The sequence below is a fragment of the Neoarius graeffei genome, chromosome 13 (assembly GCF_027579695.1).
Source record: "Neoarius graeffei isolate fNeoGra1 chromosome 13, fNeoGra1.pri, whole genome shotgun sequence".
In the NCBI taxonomy this organism is placed as follows: domain Eukaryota; kingdom Metazoa; phylum Chordata; class Actinopteri; order Siluriformes; family Ariidae; genus Neoarius; species Neoarius graeffei.
Window position 1 is genome coordinate 47192013 of NC_083581.1, and position 26521 is coordinate 47218533.

A 26521-nucleotide genomic window follows, 5' to 3' on the forward strand; every position below is an offset into this window, starting at 1 on the left:
ACTCTTCGGTCCAAGCCACCTTTTCCTACTTTTTCTCTACCCGCTTTCCTTGTGTAATAATGCTTGCATAACCTCAACCCTGTAATATACAAATCAAGTTACAAACTTATTTTTCCCCCCCCAGAACAACCTGGGCCATCAGAATATGAATGCTGCAGTAATGTCACATGGACGTATAAATAGTTATGACCATAAAAAGACAATAAGGGAAAAAATAAAACAAACTGAGTCTTACAAAAAAACTTTACTCACACCTCACAGAGAATAATAATAAAGGGTTTTGGCTTTCAAAAATTGTTCTCCCATGTCATCAGGGAGGGGAAGAAAAAAAATAAAAATAATTCATATATATATATATATATATATATATATATATATATATATATATATATATATATATATATATATATATATGAGTGATTCCACACTTATGGGTACTGAAATGGGGACATGAACTTATTCACCTAAAACCATTTCTTTTTTTACCATCAGGTCACAAAACATGTAATCTTTAATGAATGATATGTTAAAAGATAACTTTAATTTTCTGAGATGTAATAAAAACATTTATATGCCAAAGTCAAGCCTATGAGTTCCAAAATGATGTCTGTTACATTACTTCTGTTACGATTGTCCATCTCGCGTCTGTTACAAATTAATTACAATCTAGCTATATACCATGTTTATCTTATTGAAAGAATGTGTATGTTTATTCTACTACACATGTTTATTAATTATATTTGCTAAAACATCACCTTCCTATGTTTCAAAAAGTAATTCTACATTGTTAAAATTGAGAATATATATGTCCACAACACTTCTGTTACGTTCTGACTTTGGCATATAAATATGTTTTTATTACATCTCAGAAAATTAAAGTTATCTTTTAACATATCATTCATTAAAGATTACATGTTTTGTGACCTGATGGTAAAAAAAGAAATGGTTTTAGGTGAATTTTTAAAAATAAGTTCATGTCCCCATTTCAGTACCCATAAGCGTGGAATCACTCATATAAAAAATTTTCCTTCAGGTCAACACACAACACAAACCATTTACATTTTTAAAAGAGAAATCCTTCTGTTTTTCCTTTTACAACAAACAGTTGGATTATTATACAAGTAGTAGTAGTAGTAGTAGCAGTAGTAGTAGGCGCCCTCATAGAAAGGCTTGAAGGGAAAGTTAAATAAATGAAAAATGTATTAAACACCCACACCAATAATCCTTACAGATCCAAAAGGCTTCTATGACCTACAGTGCTAGGGCCCCGTTAATGAAAAACACCAAAAACAATAGCTTGGGCTATTGTGAATACAATAGGGCCTTGAACCCATGGTGCAGGCAGCCTCCAGTGGCTCCTGCACTTTCGATGCTCAGGCCCTAATGATCATCTATAATAACCCAAAATAAAATGATTGTCGTTTACATGATATTTATGTTATCTACTGCAATCAATGCTAGTGTAACCTGCCATTCCTAAAGAAAACACAGCAACTTAGTGAAATATTGGGGTGTAACAATTGGAAAAGTTTGATCAATGAATCAATTCAAAAATCTGAAAACACTGAAATGGATCAAGGCAATAACCATAAATGGATTATTATGAAATACAACTGATCAAAAAACAGAACCGATAACAGTGCAATATACATTTTAAATAGTGTAAATAGGATAGCAGCGGGGCGGCACGGTGGTGTAGTGGTTAGTGCTGTCGCCTCACAGCAAGAAGGTCCGGGTTCGAGCCCCGTGGCCGGCGAGGGCCTTTCTGTGCGGAGTTTGCATGTTCTCCCCGTGTCCGCGTGGGTTTCCTCCGGGTGCTCCGGTTTCCCCCACAGTCCAAAGACATGCAGGTTAGGTTAACTGGTGACTCTAAATTGACCGTAGGTGTGAATGTGAGTGTGAATGGTTGCCTGTGTCTATGTGTCAGCCCTGTGATGACCTGGCGACTTGTCCAGGGTGTACCCCGCCTTTCGCCCGTAGTCAGCTGGGATAGGCTCCAGCTTGCCTGCGACCCTGTAGAACAGGATAAAGCGGCTAGAGATAATGAGATGAGATGAGGATAGCAGCGTGATTTGTCTATAATGGATACTTAAAATATTAAACACTTATGAATTAACAGCAGGCCTATCCATTTCAGTGGTATTGTCAAATATCAAATTATTCCCTTAAGAACTGACATCACATAGCATGGAAGAAAAAGGTTTACACCCCTATTAAAGCCAGTTATTGTTGGTAAATTAGCAAAACTCCACTAAATAGGTTTTCTCATGGCTTCTACAAAGGCAAAGGAGACACCTTACATCATACAAGCCTTTGCTTACTCATTACATACCTGACTGAGCCTCATGTCCATTAGGGTGTTTCTGGCCTGGCCGATCTTTCTCATGTCCAGCTCTCCAGCCCCTGGCGTCATGCCCCCTGGATAGGGTGAGTTTAATCCCCCAGGGAAAGGCGTGTTCAAACCACTAAATTGCTGGGCAAAACAGGATATTATACAATTAGAAATGCACATCTGAAAATGTATTGTAACTTCAGATTTTCTGTTGATGTCTACTGATGTTACTTGTAAAGACCGAAAGAAATGAAGCACATGCAATGATGGAGCTCTGCATTATGCTTGGATCAACAGCGTTTTATTTAGAGGCTTAGGGCCCCCCCTTCTCAATTCAGTAAAATTTTGATTAGGAAGCTATTAGGTTGTCTGAGGTGTTCAGCGAGCTATATTATTATGTCTGAGGTGTTCAGTGAGCTACGTAATTACAGCATTTTAAGAGCAATTAAATTGTTTCCTCAGTTACTTTAATGCAAGAACAGTAACATGCAAAATCTGTAAACTGCAGCATGCAAACATGACTACAGGGATGCCAACTACTGTTGGCTGGTAGGATTTGATCAGTTCATTCAACTGTCTTGCTGTACACGGACTCAGGGCAGTTTGGGCTCCCAAGTAGCAGAGCAAGGGCAATATTTATTTAGGGCAGGGGGCATCATATGCTCCTCTGGGATACTATTTACATGGGGCTGATGAAGGGGACCCCTCCTCAGGCCTGTGTCAGAGCAGCAGACACTGCAAACTCAAGCTCAAAGGGGGATAAAAAAAAAAAAAAAAATTCAAAAGTCACCAAGCTGATCAAACGAAGCGAGCACAAATTATGTCCTCTGTAATGCATAAAATAAATACATTTTAAAAATTTCACATTTCAAAGTCTGGGCCAGACACACACTTGACAACTTGCCACATCCCCTTTTCTGAAACACTAATTATTTAACAATTCAAGTATAGCCGATATGTTATGAAGATGAAACTTGCTAAATATATGAAATGCTTGATGCAGTATCAAATGCAATCAAAACTGGCATATGGGTTAATTTATATGAAAATCACTAGAGGCGTTCCAACTAACCAGCTTCGATTTGTTTCATACTTTCTGAAAACAAGTGTCACTATCCCCAATAAATAGTGTGCAAAATTTCAGGCTTTAATCTGCATTTGACGATAGAGGCTTTAAAAGGGCATAGTCCTAATTTTACTAGAAAACAAGTGCTACAGAAAAAAAGTTAGAAAGTTTCCCCCAAGTCAACACTTAAGAATGATTCAAGCTAGAGACATAAAACGCTCAGGGTCTGTTGTCTAGTATAAAATGTAACTTCTAAAATACGTGATTTATTACTGGTGAGCAAGCAATTAATTATTTGTCAATGCAAGTATTTTACTTTGTTTTACTATATTCATCAGGCAATAAACTGGAAAATATTCAACTGTGAATCTTCCATTTTAGAAGCTGAATACATCTTGTACTAGACAGAGCTGTTGCTACTTTTTTATACTAGAAAAAAAAATTGTAAAATTAAGGGAAGCTAAATGTCTCAGAATTTGTAGCTTGACAGAAGGAGGGTTCTGGCGAGTCAAACATTAAATACCCCCACCCCAAGTCTTTTTTGCCATTTATCCATTAACAGATCGAGTAGAACAGGGGTGGGCAATTATTTTTTCCATGAGGCCACATGAGAAACAGAAAATTTTGTGGAGGGCCGGACCATAAGGCTGAACTAAATTCTGCATAATATTAATTGCATTTCTTTATATAAAGCAGTAAATAACATTGTTTTTACAAGCTGCTAAGACTGGTAAGCGTATGGAAAAAACGAAGTTGCCTTACAAAAAATGTCATTTATTCAATCAAATTTCCCAAAACAATGGTTCACAAAATGTGAACGTTTGTACCATTTTTTTCAGTCACATTCACCCCAAAACACAATAAAGACATCACAATATTGTCTTTCTACTCCAAATATCAAGCAAGATACATCATATTATAATAATGATGCCCACATTTGTAGTCTAATCACCTCATTTGGTGTTTTTTATTTGTTCAGTGAGAGAAATCTAGTCTCTGTTGGTCTTTAACGAGTGCGTCAGAGTCAGGTTGAATGTCTGAGGTGGAGATGTGAAGCACAGCTGACAGATGATCATCAGTCGATTCGGTGTAGGTATCAGATCTACAGATCGGCTCGGGCTCCGGCGCCTGCTGGTGACGTCACACTATGTGATTGGCTGGACCGTTTGAAGGATGATGTACAAGTTTGTGGTTGGTCTGGACAAATTACGGAAGTAGTTATCGCGGGATTAGGTTTCGTGGGATTTCATGTCATGTTCATGTCGTGCGCATTGCGTTTTTGTTGAACACAACTTCAAAATAAAAGCAATGCGCATTCAGTCCATGCATGAGGTAAAATTAGAAAATACGTTTATTTTGTAATTTCTAATTAACCTTACGCGGGCCGGTCAGAATGAACCAAAGGGCCGGATGCGGGCCGGAAAATGCCCAGGTCTGGAGTAGAATATACAAATAAAGCTCTGTCTTAATTTTAAAACTACACTGGATCTGGTTAAGTCTCTAAATAATTGATAACATTTCAGGCCTTTTTGTATTGCAACAGTTGTCCAAATATATTTAGATAGTTAGCCATCTAGTAGAGATTTGCTGCCAGTTTTGGGGGGGAATTATTAAAATGATAAATTATAAACGGAACAGATTCCCAATCAGTTATAAACTAATAAACTTATCTATCCATTATTACATTTTAATAACGTGGCTTTGTGTATTCAATAAATTAACAAATGAGTGAGAAAAATAAAAATTAAGAAAAATAAAATTCCATTAAAGAATGTTACCCCTTGACGAGGGTCAACAGTAGTGTGGTTCTCTCCAGTCTGCAGATGTTTAGCAAAGAAGCTGTCGGGCACTGGCGTGAGTTTCTCATAACGTGGGTTCCTTTGTCTCTTGTTTCTGGCATCACCCACATCAGGAATACTCAACCACTCTTCTTCCGTCACCTCAGCTAGTTTCCTCTACACAAACCAAGAACAGGAAATCTATAAAAGGTTTAATTGTCTACATGCACATGCTTATCACACACAATGTACAACCCCAATTCCAAAAAAGTTGGGATGCTGTGTAAAATGTAAATTAAAACCCACACAAACAATGTGATATTCGCAAAATCATGGAAACCCTATATTTCATTGAAATAAAAGTACACAGATGACATATCAAATGTTGAAACTGAGAAGTTTTTACTGTTTTTGGAAAATACATGCTCATTTTGAATTTGATGCCAGCACCAGATTTAAAAAAAAAAAAGTTGGATCAGAGGTATGCATCACCTCTACTTTTAACAATACACTCAACGTATGGGAACCAATTGCTGTAGTTTTGAAAGTGAAATGCTGTCCCGTTCTTGCCCGATATACAATTTCAGTTGCTCAACAGTTTGGGTTCTCCTTTGTTGTATTTTGTACTTCATAATGCACTAAATGTTTTCGATAAGAGACAGGTCTGGATTGCAGGCAGGCCAGTTTAGCACCCAGACTCTTTTACTGTATGGTTCCATAGTTGCAATGCATGCAGAATGTGGTTTGTCATCGTCTTGCTGAAATAAGCAAGGCCGTCTCTGGAAAAAATTGTCTGGGTAGCAGCATGTTGCTACAAAACCTGTATACATCATTCAACATTAAATGGTACCTTCCCAGATGTGCAAACTACCGATGCCACATGCACTAATGCACCCACATACCATCACAAATGCTGGCTTTTGAACTGTGTGCTCATAAGCTAACTGGATAGTCCTCCTCCTCTTTAGCCTGGAGGACACGTCATCCATGATTTCCAAAAAGAATTTCTAATTTTGATTCGTCAGACCTCGGGACAATTTTCCACTTCGCCTCAGTCCATCATAAAAGAGCTCAGGCCCAGAGAAGGTGGTGGTCTTTCTGGATATTGTTTAAATATGGTTTCAACTTGGATTTGTGGATGCAGTAATAAACTGTTTTCACAGACAATTGTTTTCTGAAGTGTTCCTGAGCCCATACAATGATTTCCACTACAGACACGTGTCTGCTTTTAATGCAGTGTCACCTGAAGGCATGAAGATTGCGGGTGTCTGTCAGTTTTCAGCCTTGTCTCTTGCATACAGAGATTTCTCCAGATTCTCTGAATCTTTTAATGATATTATGTACCACGATGATGCGATCCCCAAATTCTTTGCAATTGTACATTGAGGAACGTTATTCTTAAATTGTTGCACTGTTTGCCCACGCAGTCTTTCACAGAGCGGTGAACCCCTCCTCATCTTTACTTCTGAGAGACTCCGCCTCTCTGGGACACTCCTTTTATACCTAGTCATGTTACTCACCTGTTGCCAATTAACCAAATTAGGTTTTTTTTTTTTTTTTTAAGGTTTACACAACTTTTCCAGTCTTTTGCTGCCTGTCCCAACTTTTCCTGAAAGATGCTGCTGGCATCAAATTCAAAATAAACATTTCTCAAAACACAAAATTTCAGTTTCAACATCTGATATGCCATCTTTGTACAATTTTTAATGAAATATAAGGTTTCCATGATTTGCAAATCACCACATTCTGTTTTTATTTACAGTTTACACTGTAGCCCAACCTTTTTGGAACTGAATGATACAACTAATCAAATAAACAATGTTCACTGTCCACAAGAACGTACAGGGAACAAAATGTACCTTCAGATCTGAGAATTGCTGTTGGATCTTGGGCCGCTCCATACGATATTTCTCTATCTCCTCCTTTTCTCTCAACTCCCTATGCAAGAGCAAACATAATAAATGTTTAAAGGAAAAAGGAGAAAAAAAAAAAAAAAACCACCACATACTAATACAGACTTATTAGAGAAACACCATCGTGCACCTTACTTTATAACAGAAACCAATGCTGACAACACCTATGGACCTGACATACAGTACTCCAAGTCTAACTCTTGTCTACTGTCTTTAAAAAGAGGAAGCGCTGACCTTCTTTCCTTCCGTCTCTCATCCATCCGCTTGTCCAGCGCTGCATAAATGGCATCTGCTTCTTCATCATCTTTCTCATAAGGTCCACTTGAGAACAGGCTACCAGCATACCCATTAAACTACAGAACATGGAATATAAAGTTCATCTCATCTCATTATCTCTAGCCGCTTTATCCTGTTCTACAGGGTTGCAGGCAAGCTGGAGCCTATCCCAGCTGACTACGGGCGAAAGGCGGGGTACACCCTGGACAAGTCGCCAGGTCATCACAGGGCTGACACATAGAATATAAAAGTTGCTCAAGTTAAATAAATAAATAAATTCCAAAAGACATGGAGGATCTACAAGCAGTAGGCTACTGTTATTTATACCAGTGGTTCTCAAATGGGGGTACTTGGAGGCACTCCAGGGGGTACGTGAGATTTAAAAACTGATAGATAGATAGATAGATAGATAGATAGATAGATAGATAGATAGATAGATAGATAGATAGTAGCATCAATTCAAAAGTCATTATAAATCTCATCTCATTATCTCTAGCCGCTTTATCCTGTTCTACAGGGTCGCAGGCAAGCTGGAGCCTATCCCAGCTGACTACGGGCGAAAGGCGGGGTACACCCTGGACAAGTCGCCAGGTCATCACAGGGCTGACACAGACCACCATTCACACTCACATTCACACCTACGGTCAATTTAGAGTCACCAGTTAACCTAACCTGCATGTCTTTGGGCTGTGGGGGAAACCGGAGCACCCGGAGGAAACCCACGCGGACACGGGGAGAACATGCAAACTCCGCACAGAAAGGCCCTCGCCGGCCACGGGGCTCGAACCCGGACCTTCTTGCTGTGAGGCGGCAGCGCTAACCACTACACCACCATGCCACCCCGAGACACTAATACTATAATAAATATATGCACTGCTTGTTAGATCATTCGCAAAAATTGGCAAGAGTAGCCAGCTACCTCATCGTAGTTGGTGTCATTCAGGTCCTCGTCATCATCATCCTGGCTGTTCTTCTTCATTTGATCACCCACTGTCCTCTTGCCCGGAGGTGCATGCCGGTCATCCACTGGATCATTCGCATCTCGAGCAGGACCAATATCGGATCGTGTGGTGAAACCAGTGGCTCTAGAGGAGACAAACAAATTTTCAACTGTGCATTTAACAGTAGCAAGTCATAGTGCTGGGAAATAATCTTCGCCAACAGCCCTGATACACACACAACATTCCATGACAACTCGCCAAGGGACCCGCATGAACCCATGACAAGAACTGGGAAAAGTTCTGAATTTTGGATGAGTTTGCATGGAATGTCCTTCCACTCCCCCCCCACTCAGGACAATCTCGGCCATCAGAATATGAATGCTGCAGTGATGCCACATGAATATATAAATAGGTATATGACCATAAAGACGAGAAAAAAAAACAAAAACAAATTGAATCACACAAACCTTTACTCAAAAATCACACAGAGAACAATAATGAAAAAGGGTTTTGGCTTTTGAAAATTGTTCTCCAAAGTCTTGGCAATCGGGGGGGAAAAAAAAATTTAAACACAAACTAAAGTTGTTTTTCTTTTTCCAAAAGCAGTCCTTCTGCTTTTCATTTGCAACAAACGGTTGGATTATTATAACAATAATAAGTAGCAGAGCCCCATACTTCAGAGAATATGGTAAGACATCGACCTGATTTTTGATGGCTTTGACCGTACGACGAACATGTACCACCACAGGGAACCCAATCATCAGTGCAAGGCAACGTAGTTCATAAACACCTGACAACAAAATTAATCGCTTTACAGAAGGGTTTTTATCCAGGGTTTATTTTAAATTTTTTAATAATGCTTTTTAAATACATAACATGGGATTATTTACTAACATTTTACAGAAAAGATTCATGAAAGTTTAATAGAAAACTAACAAACAGTTTTATTAGTCCACTAACGTGTTGGACAATTGACAGTTTGTCATGTAAGGGCGACAGACGGATATAAGCGCAGGAAGAGTTTCATGAAAGCATGCTAGCAAACAGATCCAAAACGGAGAAAAGGCAGAGTGAAAAACTGGCAGTGGTCAAGTGAGGTACAGACAGGATATCAGGGGTAATGCAATACTCAAAGTCCAAAAACACAAACAGGGTCAAAACCAGAAAAAAGATACAAAATGTAAGGCTTGGGCGGCACGGTGGTGTAGTGGTTAGCGCTGTCGCCTCACAGCAAGAAGGTCTGGGTTCGAGCCCCGTGGCCGGCGAGGGCCTTTCTGTGTGGAGTTTGCATGTTCTCCCCGTGTCTGCGTGGGTTTCCTCTGGGTGCTCCGGTTTCCCCCACAGTCCAAAGACATGCAGGTTAGGTTAACTGGTGACTCTAAATTGACCGTAGGTGTGAATGTGAGTGTGAATGGTTGTCTGTGTCTATGTGTCAGCCCTGTGATGACCTGGCGACTTGTCCAGGGTGTACCCCGCCTTTCGCCCGTAGTCAGCTGGGATAGGCTCCAGCTTGCCTGTGACCCTGTAGAACAGGATAAAGCGGCTAGAGATAATGAGATGAGATGAATATAAGGCTTTCGGAAAATCTGCGCGTTACTGAGAGTCCTTATATGTATGTGTTGTGATTGAGCTCTAATCAGGAACAGGTGCATGGTAATTAGTCCTAATGGCACACGCACACGTTGCAGTCTGCGGCTGCATGCGCCAAGCTCCAAAGCGCGTGGGATGTGAGAGATGTAACCAGACAACTATTTGACACAGCAAGTTTGATATACGATCGTAACTATATAGTAACGACGTAAAGTCAACGCGCTGGTTCACTGCTGTCCGCCAGGCACCCAGCAGAGTCACACCATAATAAATGTCATGGTGGTGTTTCTGGTCCATGGCATGCGGTGTCAAAGAAAGGAATAAATCTGTATTCGTAACTGTGATGTGTCTCATTATCAGCATCACTGTCAAGACAAAGCAGCAATTTATTGACGCCAAATACACAACACTACACAATTTGATGCTCATATGCTGTTGTAATATATGGACATGAGTGTTCTACTGGGAAATACACCACTTGTATTTTTCATACGAGCTACATCCGGGACATGAAGAACCAAAACCGTGACATAAATCTGTGTCACTCGTGAGGAAATCGATGGATTGTTTTGATAAATTTGGGTGTTTTTTATTGGTGAACATGTCTATATAATAAAACAATGTCACACATTGGCTTGAAAATATGAAGTTTATCTTCTAGTGTTGAAAAATACATTGCTTCGCTCACTCGTAACATATATATTATTCACCACTCGAAGATACACATCATATCTTCATGCAACTGTGAAATATCCATTTTTTTTTTAGGGCTGTCCGATATATCGAATATACTCGATATATCGCGAAAATTCTGTGTGCGATACATAAAATTATTATATCGTAACTATCCAGTATTTTATGGTCATCTTCCGACTTGCGTTTGTTTCATGTTTGTTTAAAACCTTTCCCGGTGGTTTTCTCCCTGTCCCTCAGGCAGTAACGTGAGAGGCTGCCTAAGGGTAAAGAAAACAATAACGTCACACACTCACCAACCAATCCCGGGCGACATCTCGGTGCTGAAAGGAACTTCCGGGAAGATTTTCTAGTTTCGGTTGTGTTGCCAGATTGGGTGCTTTTAAGTGCATTTTGGCGGGTTTTGAACATATTTTGAGCTGGAAAACGTTAGCAGTATCTGGCAACACTGCCGGCGGGAAGATTTCCTGGTTTCGGTTTACAGCGCTGACTCTGACAGTTCGTGCAATCGCTGATTCTGCACAGGCTACCGTGTAAGCTCTGTCAATTTCAGCGACAAATTACTTCCTAAAAGAACTAGTAAGGGGTCAGTCAACTGGCATTTTTTGGATATCGCGAGGAGGACGTGGAACAGCAAATGCCAGTTTGTAAAGTGTGCAAAAAAAAAAAAGTCATCACGAAAGGCAGCAGCACTACAAATATGTTCCATCACCTCAAACTCACCCGGTACAGTATGAAGAGTCTCTTAAACTCCGAACTACTTGCCCACGAGCCACATCTTTGTTGAATAAAAATAGTCTTATTTCAACTCAACTGTGATTAATCACTAACATGAAAATTTAAAATGTGTTGTTGAAAACCACCTGTAAAGTTAACCAAGAATGTTATTTAATCTGCAGGGATTGTAGTGAAAACAGTAAAGAGTAAAAGTTAGATTTCATGGGGTCCTTTAGAGGAGATTTAAATATATCGAGTTATATATCGTGAAATGGAGAAAATGTATCGGGATAATATCTTCATACACTCATCAGGAGCTCCACTTTCAGGCACTGCCTAAATATCTATATTACTAATGACCTAGTGGGATGTCCAGTGTTCTCCACAGGCGCTTTTAAAATGGCGCACCACCACGTTATAATTCTGGCCTGCCACCCTTCCCTTGGCCAAAAAAAAGTAACTTCATTCATATCCACCAAATCAATCGTAAAGTATTCGCTTTATTATAATGTTGTAACTATTTAACACGCAGAAGACCATTAAACGAATGCATATGGGGCTACCTGAAGCGGCCACATGATTGCAATAGAAAACCATCCGGCCGGCTGCATACAGATTGTGACACAGAGCTCTGCAGCTTGAGGTCTATCCCTGTGTTACACTACACCACACCACAGTACACCATACTGACACGGAGTAATGCTGGAAGCTACAAGCTGCAGCTAGCCAGCAGCTAAATAACTTTGCGGGTGCACACGCCGTGCAACGGTTACGCTTATCTATCGTCTTTTCTGACCATACACAATCATATAACAGCGTGCACACACTAGTTAAGTTCAGGTCTTTTATTTTACATATCTTTTACCCCTTTTCCACCAAAGCGGTTCCAGGGCTGGTTCAGGGTCAGTGCTTAGTTTGGAACTGGGTTTTCTGTTTCCACTGACAAAGAACTGGCTCTGGGCCAGAAAAAAACAGTTCCAGGGTAGCACCAACTCTCTGCTGGGCCAGAGGAAAGAACCGCTTAAGACCAACGACAATAGCGAGACCGCGAGAGGGCGCCATTTTTAAATAAGCAACGAGATATCATGGATGCAGTAAAGCAGAAGTCATCCATTATTGTTGTTGCTGCTGCTGCTGCTTCTTCTTCTCCGTGTTGTTGTTGCTTCGACGTTCGCGCGAAGGTTTATGCAAACGCAGCGACGTAACTGACGTATACAGTGATGTAATGACGTGGCTCCCCTTAGCACCCCGAGCTATGGAAAAGCAAACTGGTTCTCAGCTGGCTCGAAAGTTGAACGAGTTGTGAACCAGCACCGGCCCCGAACCAGCCCTGGAACTGATTTGGTGGAAAAGGGGTATGTGATTGTGTAGGCGAGAGCTGCATTTTCCCGGTGCTTCACTGTTTGTTTACTGCAGGACTTCCGGGTTCCTGGGTCAAAGGACCCGAACTACAGAGGCCGGGGTGGCTTTGCAGTGCCAGTCTCGTGCATACGCACCAGCTCGTGCATGGATTGGAGTGGTTTCACCCAATTAACATTAATTATGTGTATTGTAAAAAAAAAATGTAAGCATTTATTGTAATTGGGTATTTTGTTTATGAATTATAGAGATTACTGGCATGCACTTAGACCTGAAATTGTTATGTAAATGTATGGTTTATGGCAGGGCTTTTCAAAGTGTGGGGCGCCCCCCCCCCCCAGGGGGCATCAGAGTTCTTCGGGGGGGGCGCAACGTGAGGAAAAATAAAACCAGAATAAGTTACTATTGCGGACATTTAGCGAACTTCAGCTAGCCTTTACCAGAGACAAAATGGATCGATTTTTAGTACAACCCCGATTCCAAAAAAGTTGGGACAAAGTACAAATTGTAAATAAAAATGGAATGCAATAATTTACAAATCTCAAAAACTGATATTGTATTCACAATAGAACATAGACGACATATCAAATGTCAAAAGTGAGACATTTTGAAATTTCATGCCAAATATTGGCTCATTTGAAATTTCATGACAGCAACACGTCTCAAAAAAGTTGGGACAGGGGCAATAAGAGGCTGGAAAAGTTAAAGGTACAAAAAAGGAACAGCTGGAGGACCAAATTGCAACTCATTAGGTCAATTGGCAATAGGTCATTAACATGACTGGGTATAAAAAGAGCATCTTGGAGTGGCAGCGGCTCTCAGAAGTAAAGATGGGAAGAGGATCACCAATCCCCCTAATTCTGCACCGACAAATAGTGGAGCAATATCAGAAAGGAGTTCGACAGTGTAAAATTGCAAAGAGTTTGAACATATCATCATAGGGGTGTGAGATCTGACGATATAAAATCGTTAAGAATAAGAACGAGTAGAAGATCGCAGACGATCTGCCAAAGTGGAGAAATCGTATAGATCGCCTTGGCCAATGAGCGCAATAACTTTTTTCCCCTTTGGGTACAATAACTTGACGTTCTATGCTGGTTCCCGCCGACGCGGCAGACGCAAGATGTCCTTAACCTGTAGAGGGACTGAAAATCTGCGATCGCGGAAAACGGACGGAAATCGCGGAATTATGCATCTGAAACGGAATTTGTCAGAAATGGAATCTACACATTCTAAGCTTGGGGAGGCTGGGACCTCCCCTGCCCGAGCTACGGGCGTCCAAAGTGGGGCTGGAGCCGCCGATGGGAAAACGAAACTAAAGCCGAGCACCGTGGCTCTTCGTCCCGAGGCACTGTAAAGTCGGGCTGGAGCCCGGGATAGAAACGAAACCTAAACGGAGCCCAGCAGCACACCTCGTGGCGAATTACATCCCGAGGCGTGGGGCTGGCGCGCCGTGCCCGCGCTGGTTCTTTGGGGAGAGTGCAGAGGTCTCTGGCTGTCAAGTTTGGGGAAGCTTCTTTAAATATAAACTACATTTCGAGCACAAGAGGCTGGTGCTAGCAACATTCAAACAGCCACAATAAAGCTATGCAGAAGCCTCCCCACCACCAGTCTGGACCATTTTCAAAAAGCTATTTGGTGTTTTGATATTTAAATCATTTCAAAATAACCGAAGACTGTGTGTTATTCAACATTTCATATTTTACTTTTTTTATATTCTAAGAATGCACTTTATCAGAGTGAGGGTGTTCACTTTATCAGAGTGATGTTTACTTAGTGTTGTTGTCTTCACAACCAATAGTGCACTTAATCAGTGTTAGTGTGTTTACAATGTTTGCACATGCAAAATTGCTACTATTCATTAAAATCTGTTCAGAAAGGTTTGTAGCCCCAAAATGCCTGTTTTTGTTTTTTTCGATGGAAGATCGTGATTAAAAAAATCGAAATCGAGATTTTATGTTAAAAAATCGTGATATGACATTTTTGCCATATCGCCCACCCCATCATCATCATCATCATCATCATCATCTACAGTGCATAATATCATCAAAAGATTCAGAGAATCTGGAAGAATCTCTGTGCGTAAGGGTCAAGGCCGGAAAACCATACTGGGTGCCCGTGATCTTCGGGCCCTTAGACGGCACTGCATCACATACAGGCATGCTTCTGTATTGGAAATCACAAAATGGGCTCAGGAATATTTCCAGAGAACATTATCTGTGAACACAATTCACCGTGTCATCCGCCGTTACCAGCTAAAACTCTATAGTTCAAAGAAGAAACCGTATCTAAACACGATCCAGAAGCGCACATGTCTTCTCTGGGCCAAGGCTCATTTAAAATGGACTGTGGCAAAGTGGAAAACTGTTCTGTGGTCAGACGAATCAAAATTTGAAGTTCTTTATGGAAATCAGGGACGCCGTGTCATTCGGACTAAAGAGGAGAAGGACGACCCGAGTTGTTATCAGCGCTCAGTTCAGAAGCCTGCAGCTCTGATGGTATGGGGTTGCATTAGTGCGTGTGGCATGGGCAGCTTACACATCTGGAAAGACACCATCAATGCTGAAAGGTATATCCAGGTTCTAGAGCAACATATGCTCCCATCCAGACGACGTCTCTTTCAGGGAAGACCTTGCATTTTCCAACATGACAATGCCAAACCACATACTGCATCAATTACAGCATCATGGCTGCGTAGAAGGGTCCGGGTACTGAACTGGCCAGCCTGCAGTCCAGATCTTTCACCCATAGAAAACATTTGGCGCATCATAAAACGGAAGATACGACAAAAAAGACCTAAGACAGTTGAGCAACTAGAATCCTACATTAGACAAGAATGGGTTAACATTCCTATCCCTAAACTTGAGCAACTTGTCTCCTCAGTCCCCAGACGTTTACAGACTGTTGTAAAGAGAAAAGGGGATGTCTCACAGTGGGAAACATGGCCTTGTCCCAACTTTTTTTTTTTAAAGATTTTTTTTTGGGGCTTTTTTCACCTTTATTGGATAGGACAGTGTAGAGACAGGACAGGAAATGAGCGGGAGAGAGAGATGGGGAGGGATCGGGAAATGACCTCGGATCGGAATCGAACCTGGGTCCCCGGATTTATGGTATGGCGCCTTAGCCACCTGAGCCACGACGCCCCCGTCCCAACTTTTTTGAGATGTGTTGTTGTCATGAAATTTAAAATCACCTAATTTTTCTCTTTAAATGATACATTTTCTCAGTTTAAACATTTGATATGCCATCTATGTTCTATTCTGAATAAAATATGGAATTTTGAAACTTCCACATCATTGCATTCCGTTTTTATTTACAATTTGTACTTTGTCCCAACTTTTTTGGAATCGGGGTTGTACCTAAAGCTACAGTGAGTGAGGAGACAGAGTCTGGGCCAAGCAAAAAAAACAGATCCTCCAGGATATTGCGATTTGCAACTTCAACGCAAATTCAACCAATCCCCGCGAATTCAGGGCGGTGTTGCAATTATATCCAATCACCGCAACTTTCCCGCAAATTTGACCAATCGTTGGCGTCGTCTTGAGGTGACGTCGACAAACTACCTTCCGCCTTACTTCTGTGTATACGTTCAAGAGAAGCAGCATGTGCGCAGTGTTGCCAGATTGGGCGGTTTCAAGTGCATTTTGGCGGGTTTTGAACATATTTTGGACTGGAAAACAGCAGTATCTGGCAACACTGCATGCTGTGCGAGTCAGTGTTTATGCAGGCTTAAATTCTGTTACTGAAAGTGTGTTATGTTTACAGTGAAGGACTGTGTGCACTTTATTTTTTTTTTACTTAATACAAGAAATTAATGGATGCCAACATTTTTGCCAAAATGGTATTTTATTTTCCATTGTTTAGGCAGCTTCAGCATCATACTGTGAGATTCTGTTCAAATTGTTTTTTTTTTTCTTCTATGAAGCCTGAGCCATTTATTTTATTAGTTTATAATTACGGCGGCACGGTGGTGTAGTGGTTAGCGCTGTCGCCTCACAGCAAGAAGGTCCTGGGTTCGAGCCCCGGGGCCAGCGAGGGCCTTTCTGTGTGGAGTTTGCATGTTCTCCCCGTGTCCGCGTGGGTTTCCTCCGGGTGCTCCGGTTTCCCCCACAGTCCAAAGACATGCAGGTTAGGTTAACTGGTGACTCTAAATTGACCGTAGGTGTGAATGGTTGTCTGTGTCTATGTGTCAGCCCTGTGATGACCTGGCGACTTGTCCAGGGTGTACCCCGCCTTTCGCCCGTAGTCAGCTGGGATAGGCTCCAGCTTGCCTGCGACCCTGTAGAAGGATAAAGCGGCTAGAGATAATGAGATGAGATGAGTTTGTAATTACTGTTTAATTTAGTCTTCAGGAGAGACTGCCTGCACACAGTACTAGTATTAGTTTTTTTTTCTTACATGAAAGCTGAGGCATTTATATTATATTTTAAGGTAACTTCATGTTGTGCTGTGAGGTTCTCTGCACTTTAACTTTTGAACCAACAGGTGCATTTGGATAAGTAAAGCCTATTTTTCTGCATTTTTGTAGTCCTGGTAATCTTTTATATTGGTAAAGTTGTTTATAGGACCATTTCTCAGTGTCTTTGTTTTTTTAATCAATAGTTTTTCAGTAATAACTTAATATTTAACATATCACTCAATTTTAATCACAAAAAGAGAAAATCGTAACAATTTCTCGCAACTTTCACTTCCTCCCGCAATGTAATCGCAACAAAAACCTAAAAAACACCGCAACTTTCATTGCAATTTTTTGGAAACCCCCGCAACATCAGACATTTTAGCCTGCAACAATCACAAAAAAGGCCCGCGAAATCCTGGGGGGACTGAAAAAAGAAGGAAGCATGACCACAATTATTTAAAGTTTGGATTTTCATGGACTGGATCTGAAGATGCTTCACTGCCACAGTGTGTTGTCTGCCAAGAGGTGCTAGCTAACGATGCTATGAGATGTTTAAAATGTGTAAAACAAGATGTTTTAAAAAGCACAGATGTTTAAAATGTGAAAAAAAAAAGTGTACAACAACCATTTTTTAAAAATACGAATGGAACATTAAGTATAGCAACAACAAAAATTGTAAGGGGGACGCTGTTGTTTATTTGCTCTCCGAGGGGGGGGCTGACTCTCCCACACTTTGAAAACCCCTGGTTTATGCGACGTTGGTAATATAAAGTAATTGGTATCTTCCAGTGGGTGGGGACAGGCCACTATATCTAGCCCTCTGAAGGGAGGTGGATTAGTTGGGTCATGGGCACTGTTATGGAGTAGTCCTGTAATGTGCATGCAATCAGGTGGTTCAAACATAGTGCAATACAGTATTCTGTTTTGTAGACAAAATTTTTTTTTGTAATAATTACTTGAACTGGGGCAGCATGGTGGTGTAGTGGTTAGCGCTGTCGCCTCACAGCAAGAAGGTCCGGGTTCGAGTCCCGTGGCCGGCGAGGGCCTTTCTGTGTGGAGTTTGCATGTTCTCCCTGTGTCCGCGTGGGTTTTCTCCGGGTGCTCCGGTTTCCCCCACAGTCCAAAGACATGCAGGTTAGGTTAACTGGTGACTCTAAATTGACCGTAGGTGTGAATGTGAGTGTGAATGGTTGTCTGTGTCTGTGTGTCAGCCCTGCGATGACCTGGCGACTTGTCCAGGGTGTACCCCGCCTTTCACCCGTAGTCAGCTGGGATAGGCTCCAGCTTGCCTGCGACCCTGTAGAACAGGATAAAGCGGCTAGAAATAATGAGATGAGAATTACTTGAACTTTTATTTTATCCTTTTTTTGGCTGCTCCCAATTAGAGGTCGCCACAGCGGATCTTGCGTCTTCATCGCTCCCTGTCTTCTGCATCCTTCTCTACCACGCCTGCCACTTTCATGTCCTCTCTCACCACATCCATGTATCTCCTCTTTGGCCTTCCTCATTTTCATGTGCCTGGCAGCTCCATCCTCAACATTCTCCTTCCAACATGCTCTGCATCTCTTCTCAGGATGTGCCCATACCATCTCAGTCTCATCTCTCTTAGCTTCATTCCCCAAACTCTCCACATGTGCTGTCCCTCTGATGTGCTCGTTCCTTATCCTGTCCAACCTTAACATCCTCAACTCCGCCACCTCCAACTTTGCCTCCTGTCTCTTCGTCAAGGGTACGGTCTCCAATCCATACATCACAGCTGGTCTCACTACTGTCTTATACATCTTACCTTTCACTTTTGTTTTATAATAATTTATTGAACTTTTATTTTATTATTATAATTTATTGCGTGTCAAATTTCTGCTGCTACTTTGGGAAACCGGACCCAATAAAACATCTCTGACTATTGTCCATCTGATGATATGTACAGTAAGGTGGTAATTTTTTTGTAAAATGATTTTAACAATGATTTAGCACTTCCTATCCATTTATTGGCCAGTTTCACTGCCAAACAAAGCCCAAAAGTCTGTCAGCTTCAAGGCCCCCCCACCGGGGCTTCGCCCCTGGACCCTGTTGGGGGCCTAGGCGGCCCCCAAACCCCCGCCACCATCTTTTATTTTTGAGAAGTGGAGAACCCTGATGTCCAACTCACAGAAATCATAAAACGTTGAAGGATGTAGTAGTGAGTTACCCAGTGGGATGAAGGATTTACCACAAATATTATACAACCGTTATGTATCCGGCGTGTATTATTGTCATATAACAGCACTGTCTGTCGTGTTAATCCATCTATAAATAAATATAAATAATAATTAGATTAAACCGCACAACAGCCCCCCCCCCCCCGTACAAACTGAATAGGCCATTTGCAGGAATTGGTCACGTGTCAATTTTCCCCATAGCAACAAGCCCGTGGTGGGCAAGCTAACTTGACATTCCTTGACAACCATAAGAGTTTGACTGGCAATGTGAAGCAATCCATTTCTATAATAGCTGTTTTTACCTTTTCTACTGTCTTTTTTGACCCGAATTTCCGTGTGTACTTGGAAAAGGTTTGTGGTTTTAACTTCTGTCGTAAGTTAAAGCGAATCATTGGCCGTAAAAGAGAGTTTTTTTGGACTCAAGCTGGTCACCGCCGAAAGAAATTCACGTGCGAAATGGCGGATTTCTCAGAAATGTTTATAACTTACAATTTCTCTTTATCTAACTTTATCATTCGCTTAATGTAGTTTGCAGCCTGTCCAGGTTTTTTGACCATGAGATCCTGCACTTTCAGCGGCGACCAACTTGAGCCCAAAAAAACCTCTCTTTTACGGCCAATGATTTGCTTTAACTTACGACAGACGTTGAAGCCACAAACCTTTTCCAAGTACACACGAAGAAGAAGAAACCTTTATTTGTCACATGTACACTTCAAGCACGGTGAAATTCATCCTCTGCATTTAACCCATCTGAAGCAGTGAACACATGTGCACACACCCCCAGAGCAGTGGGCAGCCACACTACAGTGCCCAGGGAGCAGTCAGGGCTTAGGTACCTTGCTCAAGGGCACTTCAGCCCAAGGCCGCCCCACGTTAATCTAACTGCATGTCTTTGGACTGTGGGGGAAACCGGAGCACCCGGAGGAAACCCATGCAGACACGGGGAGAACATGCAAACTCCGCACAGAAAGGCCCTCGCCGGCCGCTGGGCTCGAACCTTCTTGCTGTGAGGCGACAGCGCTAACCACTACACCACCGTGTTGCCCTTTTTTCTTTAAAAAATTCAGGTAAAAAAAAAAAAAAAGACAGTAGAAAAGGTAAAAACAGCCATCATAGAAATGGATTGCTTTGCATCGCCAGTCAAACTCTTATGGTTGTCAAGGAATGTCAAGTTAGCTCGCCCACCACGGGCTTGTTGCTATGGGGAAAATTGACACGTGACCAATTCCTGCAAATGGCCTATTGACTTGAACTGACTTCACTGCACTCTCACCATTTGCACAACTGTTTATTCATACCATGTTTTGTATATACTGCAAATATCTATTATACCATTGCACTATAGTTCATTCATATTGCACATACTGTAAATATCTATCATTATACCATTCCATACCCTGTACATTTATCTCACACTTATGTTGTTTATTTACTGCTATGCACTTCTGGTTAGATGCAATCTGCATTTCGTTGCCTTGTACCTGAGACATGTGCAATGACAAAGTTGAATCTAATCTAACTATAACGCGGCTTAAAACTGTGCCTTGTAAGTGGTAATTTGCAATCTTTCGTTCGCTCCGTTAGAGAAGCTAAAGCTCAGGAGAAGCTGCTGCAGGTCTGCAGTTGAGTAGCTTAGCAACAAGCTAGCCGACTAGTGATTAATACCGATGATTGGGGTGGACAAAAATAATCGATACGGCGATATGTCGCGATACTTTGTCTTCCGATTCAATATCGATACTCAATTTGAATATCGATATCTTTTCAAATAATAAACCATATTTCAGACGGGTTGTAAATCCAGTACGACTTCCGCACCTCCACTCCGCAAGGTGTCGCTACCTCACTGCAAGGCACTCTTCGTCTTCTCTTTTTTCCCCGGGGGTTGCAGTGAGGAAAAAAAACAAGCAAGCATGGCTGTTAACGTAAACCTAGAGACACCGCAGAACTTTAAGGGAGATGTTTGGAGGTACTTTGGATTCCAAAGGAAAGGAAAAAAAAAAAAAAACAATGAGCTGGACAAAGAGTACACACTTTGCAAAACCTGTTTCGCTCCAATTAGATATTCAGGTAACACAACAAACTTGCGAACTTACTTAGCACAACACCACCCCGACATATTAGCTCAGCCGGAGCCACCGAAACCCGACCCGAAGCAAACTACACTGGACAGCGCCAAAGTCCTCCCGTCTACTTCAGTGATGTGTGACTTACTGTAACTGTGAACTTAATTTTGTCATTTAAGGCCAAAGGCAAGAAATTGCACTTTATTTTGCATTTTCAATTTTAGTGCGTGTGAGACACTGCATTTTATTGAGTATTTACTCTAAGTTGAGAAGAAACATGATTCACTGAGGTTTCAATTCAGTTTCAATGTGTGGACACTGACCCACACTGCACTTTGTTTCATAATTGTGCTCAGGGAGACTTAGACTACGTTCACACTGCAGGCTGAAGTGACTCAAATCCGATTTTTTCGCCCATATGTGACCTGTATCCGATCTTTTATTGACAATATGAACGACACAGATCCGATTTTTTCAAATCCGACCCAGGCCGTTTGGATATGTGGTCCTAATTCCGATTCCTATCCGATCTTTTCATATGCGACTTCAGTCTGAACCGCCAGGTCGCATTCATCCGACTTACACGTCATCAACAAGCCACAAACGTCACTATTCTGGGCTGAAGTAGGCGGCGGGTCTCTCAAAAAAAGTTACAACATGCCGCATGACATCAATGCGACTCCGCACCCACACGTTCCTTTGAACGGAGGTTGCAGTCACTACCCCGCAGAACGCCTGAGCCAAAACCCTTGCCCTCTTCCTTCTCAACCTCCTCCTTAACATCAGGCTATTGTGCATGTTCTGGCTCCGTCGCAACAACAACTGCATCATCGCCAGGTACTCCATGCTGGCTACTGTCATACACAGGAAACTTTAGGTTACTTCCGTAAACACTGGCCATGCTCACTGCGTGTGACGTCGTCGTATCCTGCAATGCGCATGCGGAACACTTTTAGGTCGCTTTTCGTTCATACTGAGGATCACATACAAGTCGCATATATTTGTTAATGTGAACGACCTCACAAAAAAAATCGGATTTCACAAAAAAATCGGAATTGAGCATTAAGCCTTGCAGCGTGAACGTAATGCAAGACGCACGCTGCACTTTTCAATGTGTTTCAGACAATGTGTTGAAAAAAAAACAAAAAAAACCCCACAATTTTTGTTGAGTTAGGTCTGACAGCTGTTTTTAACTAATTTTTGGGTGCGGAATCCAAAAGTGATCTCAGTTTTTCTCTATCACATCAAGTTTTTGAACTATAGGATCCCCGTTTTCTTAAAAAATATGAAAAATACTGTACTTAACAGATATGTGCTTGTTTTATAAAAATTTACAAATATTGACATACAATGAAATATGAAAGAAACAGGCATGACTGCAATGTTTATTTAACACTTATGTTTTTACAAAGGATATGGCTACTGTAATTATAATTGTGTGCAAGAAGAAGAAACCTTTATTCGTCACATGCACACTTCAAGCACAGTGAAATTCATCCTCTGCATTTAACCCATCTGAAGCAGTGAACACATGCGCACACCCAGAGCAGTGGGCAGCCACACCAGAGCGCCCGGGGAGCAGTCAGGGGTTAAGTACCTTGCTCAAGGGCACCTCAGCCCAAGGCCGCCCCATGTTAACCTAACTGCATGTCTTTGGATCATGGGGGAAACCGGAGCACCCGGAGGAAACCCACGCAGAGAACATGCAAACTCTGCACAGAAAGGCCCTCACCGGCCGCTGGGTTCAAACCCGGAACCTTCTTGCTGTGAGGCGACCGTGCTAACCACTACACCACCGTGCCGCCTGTGCAAGTAGTTAAGGTAAAAATTTACATTTATAGCTCTTTCTGGAGTGTTCAACTTGAGGACTATTGTGTTTGATGCTCCAACAATAGTCAGCCATCATATGTACATCCCATCTACCCTGATAACGTTCTTCCATAACCTTCAAATAGTCTTACTACAGTGGAATTTTGCTTATCTGGAAGGTAAGCTGTGGAGAAAAAACTTGACATGCTAGAAAAAAACTGACTGCAATTTTGGAATCAGCATGCCGATTTTAGTTTTAAATCAGCATAAAAATCTAACTCAACAGAAATTTTTTCCAAATTGTTCCCCAGTGTTATCACCATCATCTGATGTACATACAACTCGGATTTTAAGATGCATCATGCATTTTACATTTTTCAGTGAACTATGTAGAATATCGCAATATTTTGATATCGCAGTATCGTATCGTGACTCAAGTATCGTGATGCGTATCGTATCGTGAGGTCCTTGGCAATACCCACCCCTACTGATGACGACGTTCTCAAACAGCGACTGGTCTCGGTTATAAATTAACAAGTCACTGTATGGACATTTTCACTTATCTAAAACCCAAGACTGCTATTACCCGATTTACACTACCGTTCAAAAGTTTGGGGTCACTTTGAAATGTCCTTATTTTTGAAAGAAAAGCACTGTTCTTTTCAATGAAGATCACTTTAAACTAATCAGAAATACACTCTATACATTGCTAATGTGGTAAATGACTATTCTAGCTGCAAATGTCTGGTTTTTGGTGCAATATCTCCATAGGTGTATAGAGGCCCATTTCCAGCAACTATCACTCCAGTGTTCTAATGGTACAATAGGGTGGCCAGACGTCCGTCTTGAGGCCGGACTGTCCGTCTTTTCAATGTCTTGTCCGGCGCAGCATCAAGCCGGACGCACATTTGTCCTCCTTTTAGAGACGATGAGCGGAATTATATAATATCGACTTGCCAGACTGGAAGAGCAGAGTTCTAGAATAACGTTTTGTAGGGAAACTGCAGATCTGTGCTGCACACTAGTAATCTACAATAAAGAGTCTATGGCTCGATGTTTTTTGGCATGCAATGCGAACTCCGCACCGCGAGGCGTTGCGTTTTAGAACGCGCTGCGCTCTATCCTTTGATGATCTTCCTGGCGCATGCCTAGAGGTTGAGATTTCAGTTTTTTTGTACAGTAAAATTCCTCCATGAACATGTCAAAGGCACAGGCTACTTCAAAGAGTCTGACCGTTCTCTCTCTCACTCACACACACAGACACCTACGAATTCTGAAGACACTGAAAGACTGAAGCATGATATACTGTTTTAAAACGTTTTATAATGTTGCTGGTTATGTTGCCTATTTGTTCTTTGAGAATCTACAAATGTTGTGCTTTTTGGTACTCAGCACCTTAAGTTTAATTTCAATGGTTTGTTAACTCCACAATGTTTTTAATAAATATAAATACTGTGTGTTCTAGCCAATTAAGAGCTAATACATGAATTATAATAAATACTATGAATGCTTTGACCTTACTCTTTTTTTCCCCACAATCAATCTTTAACCCTACAAAATTGCGATGTTGATTTCACCAAACTTGAGTGACTTGCATAAAAATAATCCAATCTTGCCACTGTGGTTTACATAAAAATTTGAGGGCTATGAATCAGATGGGATTTGCCATTATTCACCCTAAAATTGATTAGAATGCAGGAAATTGCATCTAAGAAATGAGCAATTCCAGCGTTATGGACGTGACACTTGAACTCAAAATGGCAACAAATGACCCAGTGCATGTTTTATTGCCTCCCAGTATTTAAACAGGTGTTGCATATTTTAAGGCTGTACCATACTGGAGAAGTGATAGAACAAGAACAAATCCTATAGTACATCTAGGGCATGCCAGAAAACGCCAATAAAAGATGCGTTATGGATGTGACAGAAAAAGTATCACTTTTCTTGGGTGACTGTACATTTTTATCAAACTCTGTGAAATTGTAAACCTAATGTCGAAATGGAGATATCCGTTTGATAGAGGGGTCCAAGGTGAATATTAAAAAATCTTTGTTTAAAATATTTTGTATTTCATGCAGAGTTTCGGAAGGAAAAGTCAGCGTTACGGATGTGACGCGTCTGAAATAGACATGGCATATGTTTAGAAAATCAGCAATTTAACCACCATAACCCTTTGAAAAACTCTCTAAATATCAGCTAAAACTATCAAAGTTCTTAAATAATATTTAGGATGGCTATTGTTTTGCTGTTTTGTGGATTTTAGCATACATTTCTGTGGCTTGTGGCAATAATATAGAATTGTACATGATCAAAGTTGATTTTAGCTTGGGGTTTACATTATAAGAAAGAAAGACTGACAGTGACATATTAGGTTGGTTACAAATTGGTTCAACTTATTCACATCTGTAAAATACAGGCCTAGGTGATCTCTGGGAGTGGTTTTGATGTATTACATGTTGCTTTATTTTTGCATGGTGAGGTTGACATTTACATGGAATTGCCCAAAACTGACCTTCCTTTGAGCAGATTGAGTTTCTGGAGCATCACATTTGTGGGGTCGATTAAATGCTCAAAATGGCCAGGAAAACGTCTTGACTCTATTTTCTATTCATTTTACAACTTATGGTGGGAAATAAAAGTGTGACTTTTCATGGAAAACACAAAATTGCCTGGGTGACCCCAAACTTTTGACCGGTAGTGTAAAAGCAGAGAAAAGAACCGGTACACTGCTGACAGTGCGCGCGCTCATGTCACTTTCTAAACGGGGAACTCTGACTTGAGGAGACTATCCCGGAATTACGAGTTGAATTTTCGAGTTGTGAAGCCGTTTTCTGTAGCTTCTGTAGCAGACTGTAAACACGGAATTACAAGTTGCAAATTCACCGCGAACGCAGCATAAGGCTTGTTTGTTGTCTTACCCTCTGCCCAGACCAGGAACGTAGCCCAGAGGCGCTGGCATTCCGAGAAACGGCTTCTTCTTTTTGCCCATAAGTGGAGACGCCAAAGGAAGAGCAGGACCACTCGGAACATTTCCGCCGGCGGGCCCAGGGGCGCTTTTGGTCGGGTTTTTAGAAGGCTGTTTTACTGCAGCACTCGCCATCTTCACTCTGCTGTCGCAACAACGACTACCGGAAGTTCCCCAAGTCTTCTTCGTCGTCTTCTTGTTGTCTTACAGCGATTAGCGTCCAGCTTATTGGTCTGTTACCGCCACCTGCTGGTCCGGAGTGTAGACCTGCACACTCAATCCACAAACCTGCATGAAGTGGGCACTCCATATGATGAGAACAGTGAATAAAAGTCTCATCTCATCTCATTATCTCTAGCCGCTTTATCCTTCTACAGGGTCGCAGGCAAGCTGGAGCCTATCCCAGCTGACTACGGGCG

General features: G+C 41.5%; 1 protein-coding gene across 1 annotated transcript in view; it reads right to left on the minus strand.

Moving 5' to 3' along the window:
* Positions 1-26282, minus strand: part of prpf6 (PRP6 pre-mRNA processing factor 6 homolog (S. cerevisiae)) — a 69310-nt gene extending 43028 nt beyond the window's left edge. The window contains exons 1-6 of the mRNA XM_060937894.1: positions 26056-26282; positions 8285-8450; positions 7324-7442; positions 7036-7114; positions 5177-5353; positions 2333-2473 (exon numbers count right to left, since the gene is read on the minus strand). Coding sequence (XP_060793877.1) covers positions 2333-2473; positions 5177-5353; positions 7036-7114; positions 7324-7442; positions 8285-8450; positions 26056-26237 — 864 coding nt within the window. The 5' untranslated portion in view covers positions 26238-26282. The remainder of the gene's footprint in view (positions 1-2332; positions 2474-5176; positions 5354-7035; positions 7115-7323; positions 7443-8284; positions 8451-26055) is intronic.
* Positions 26283-26521: the final 239 nt, after the last annotated feature.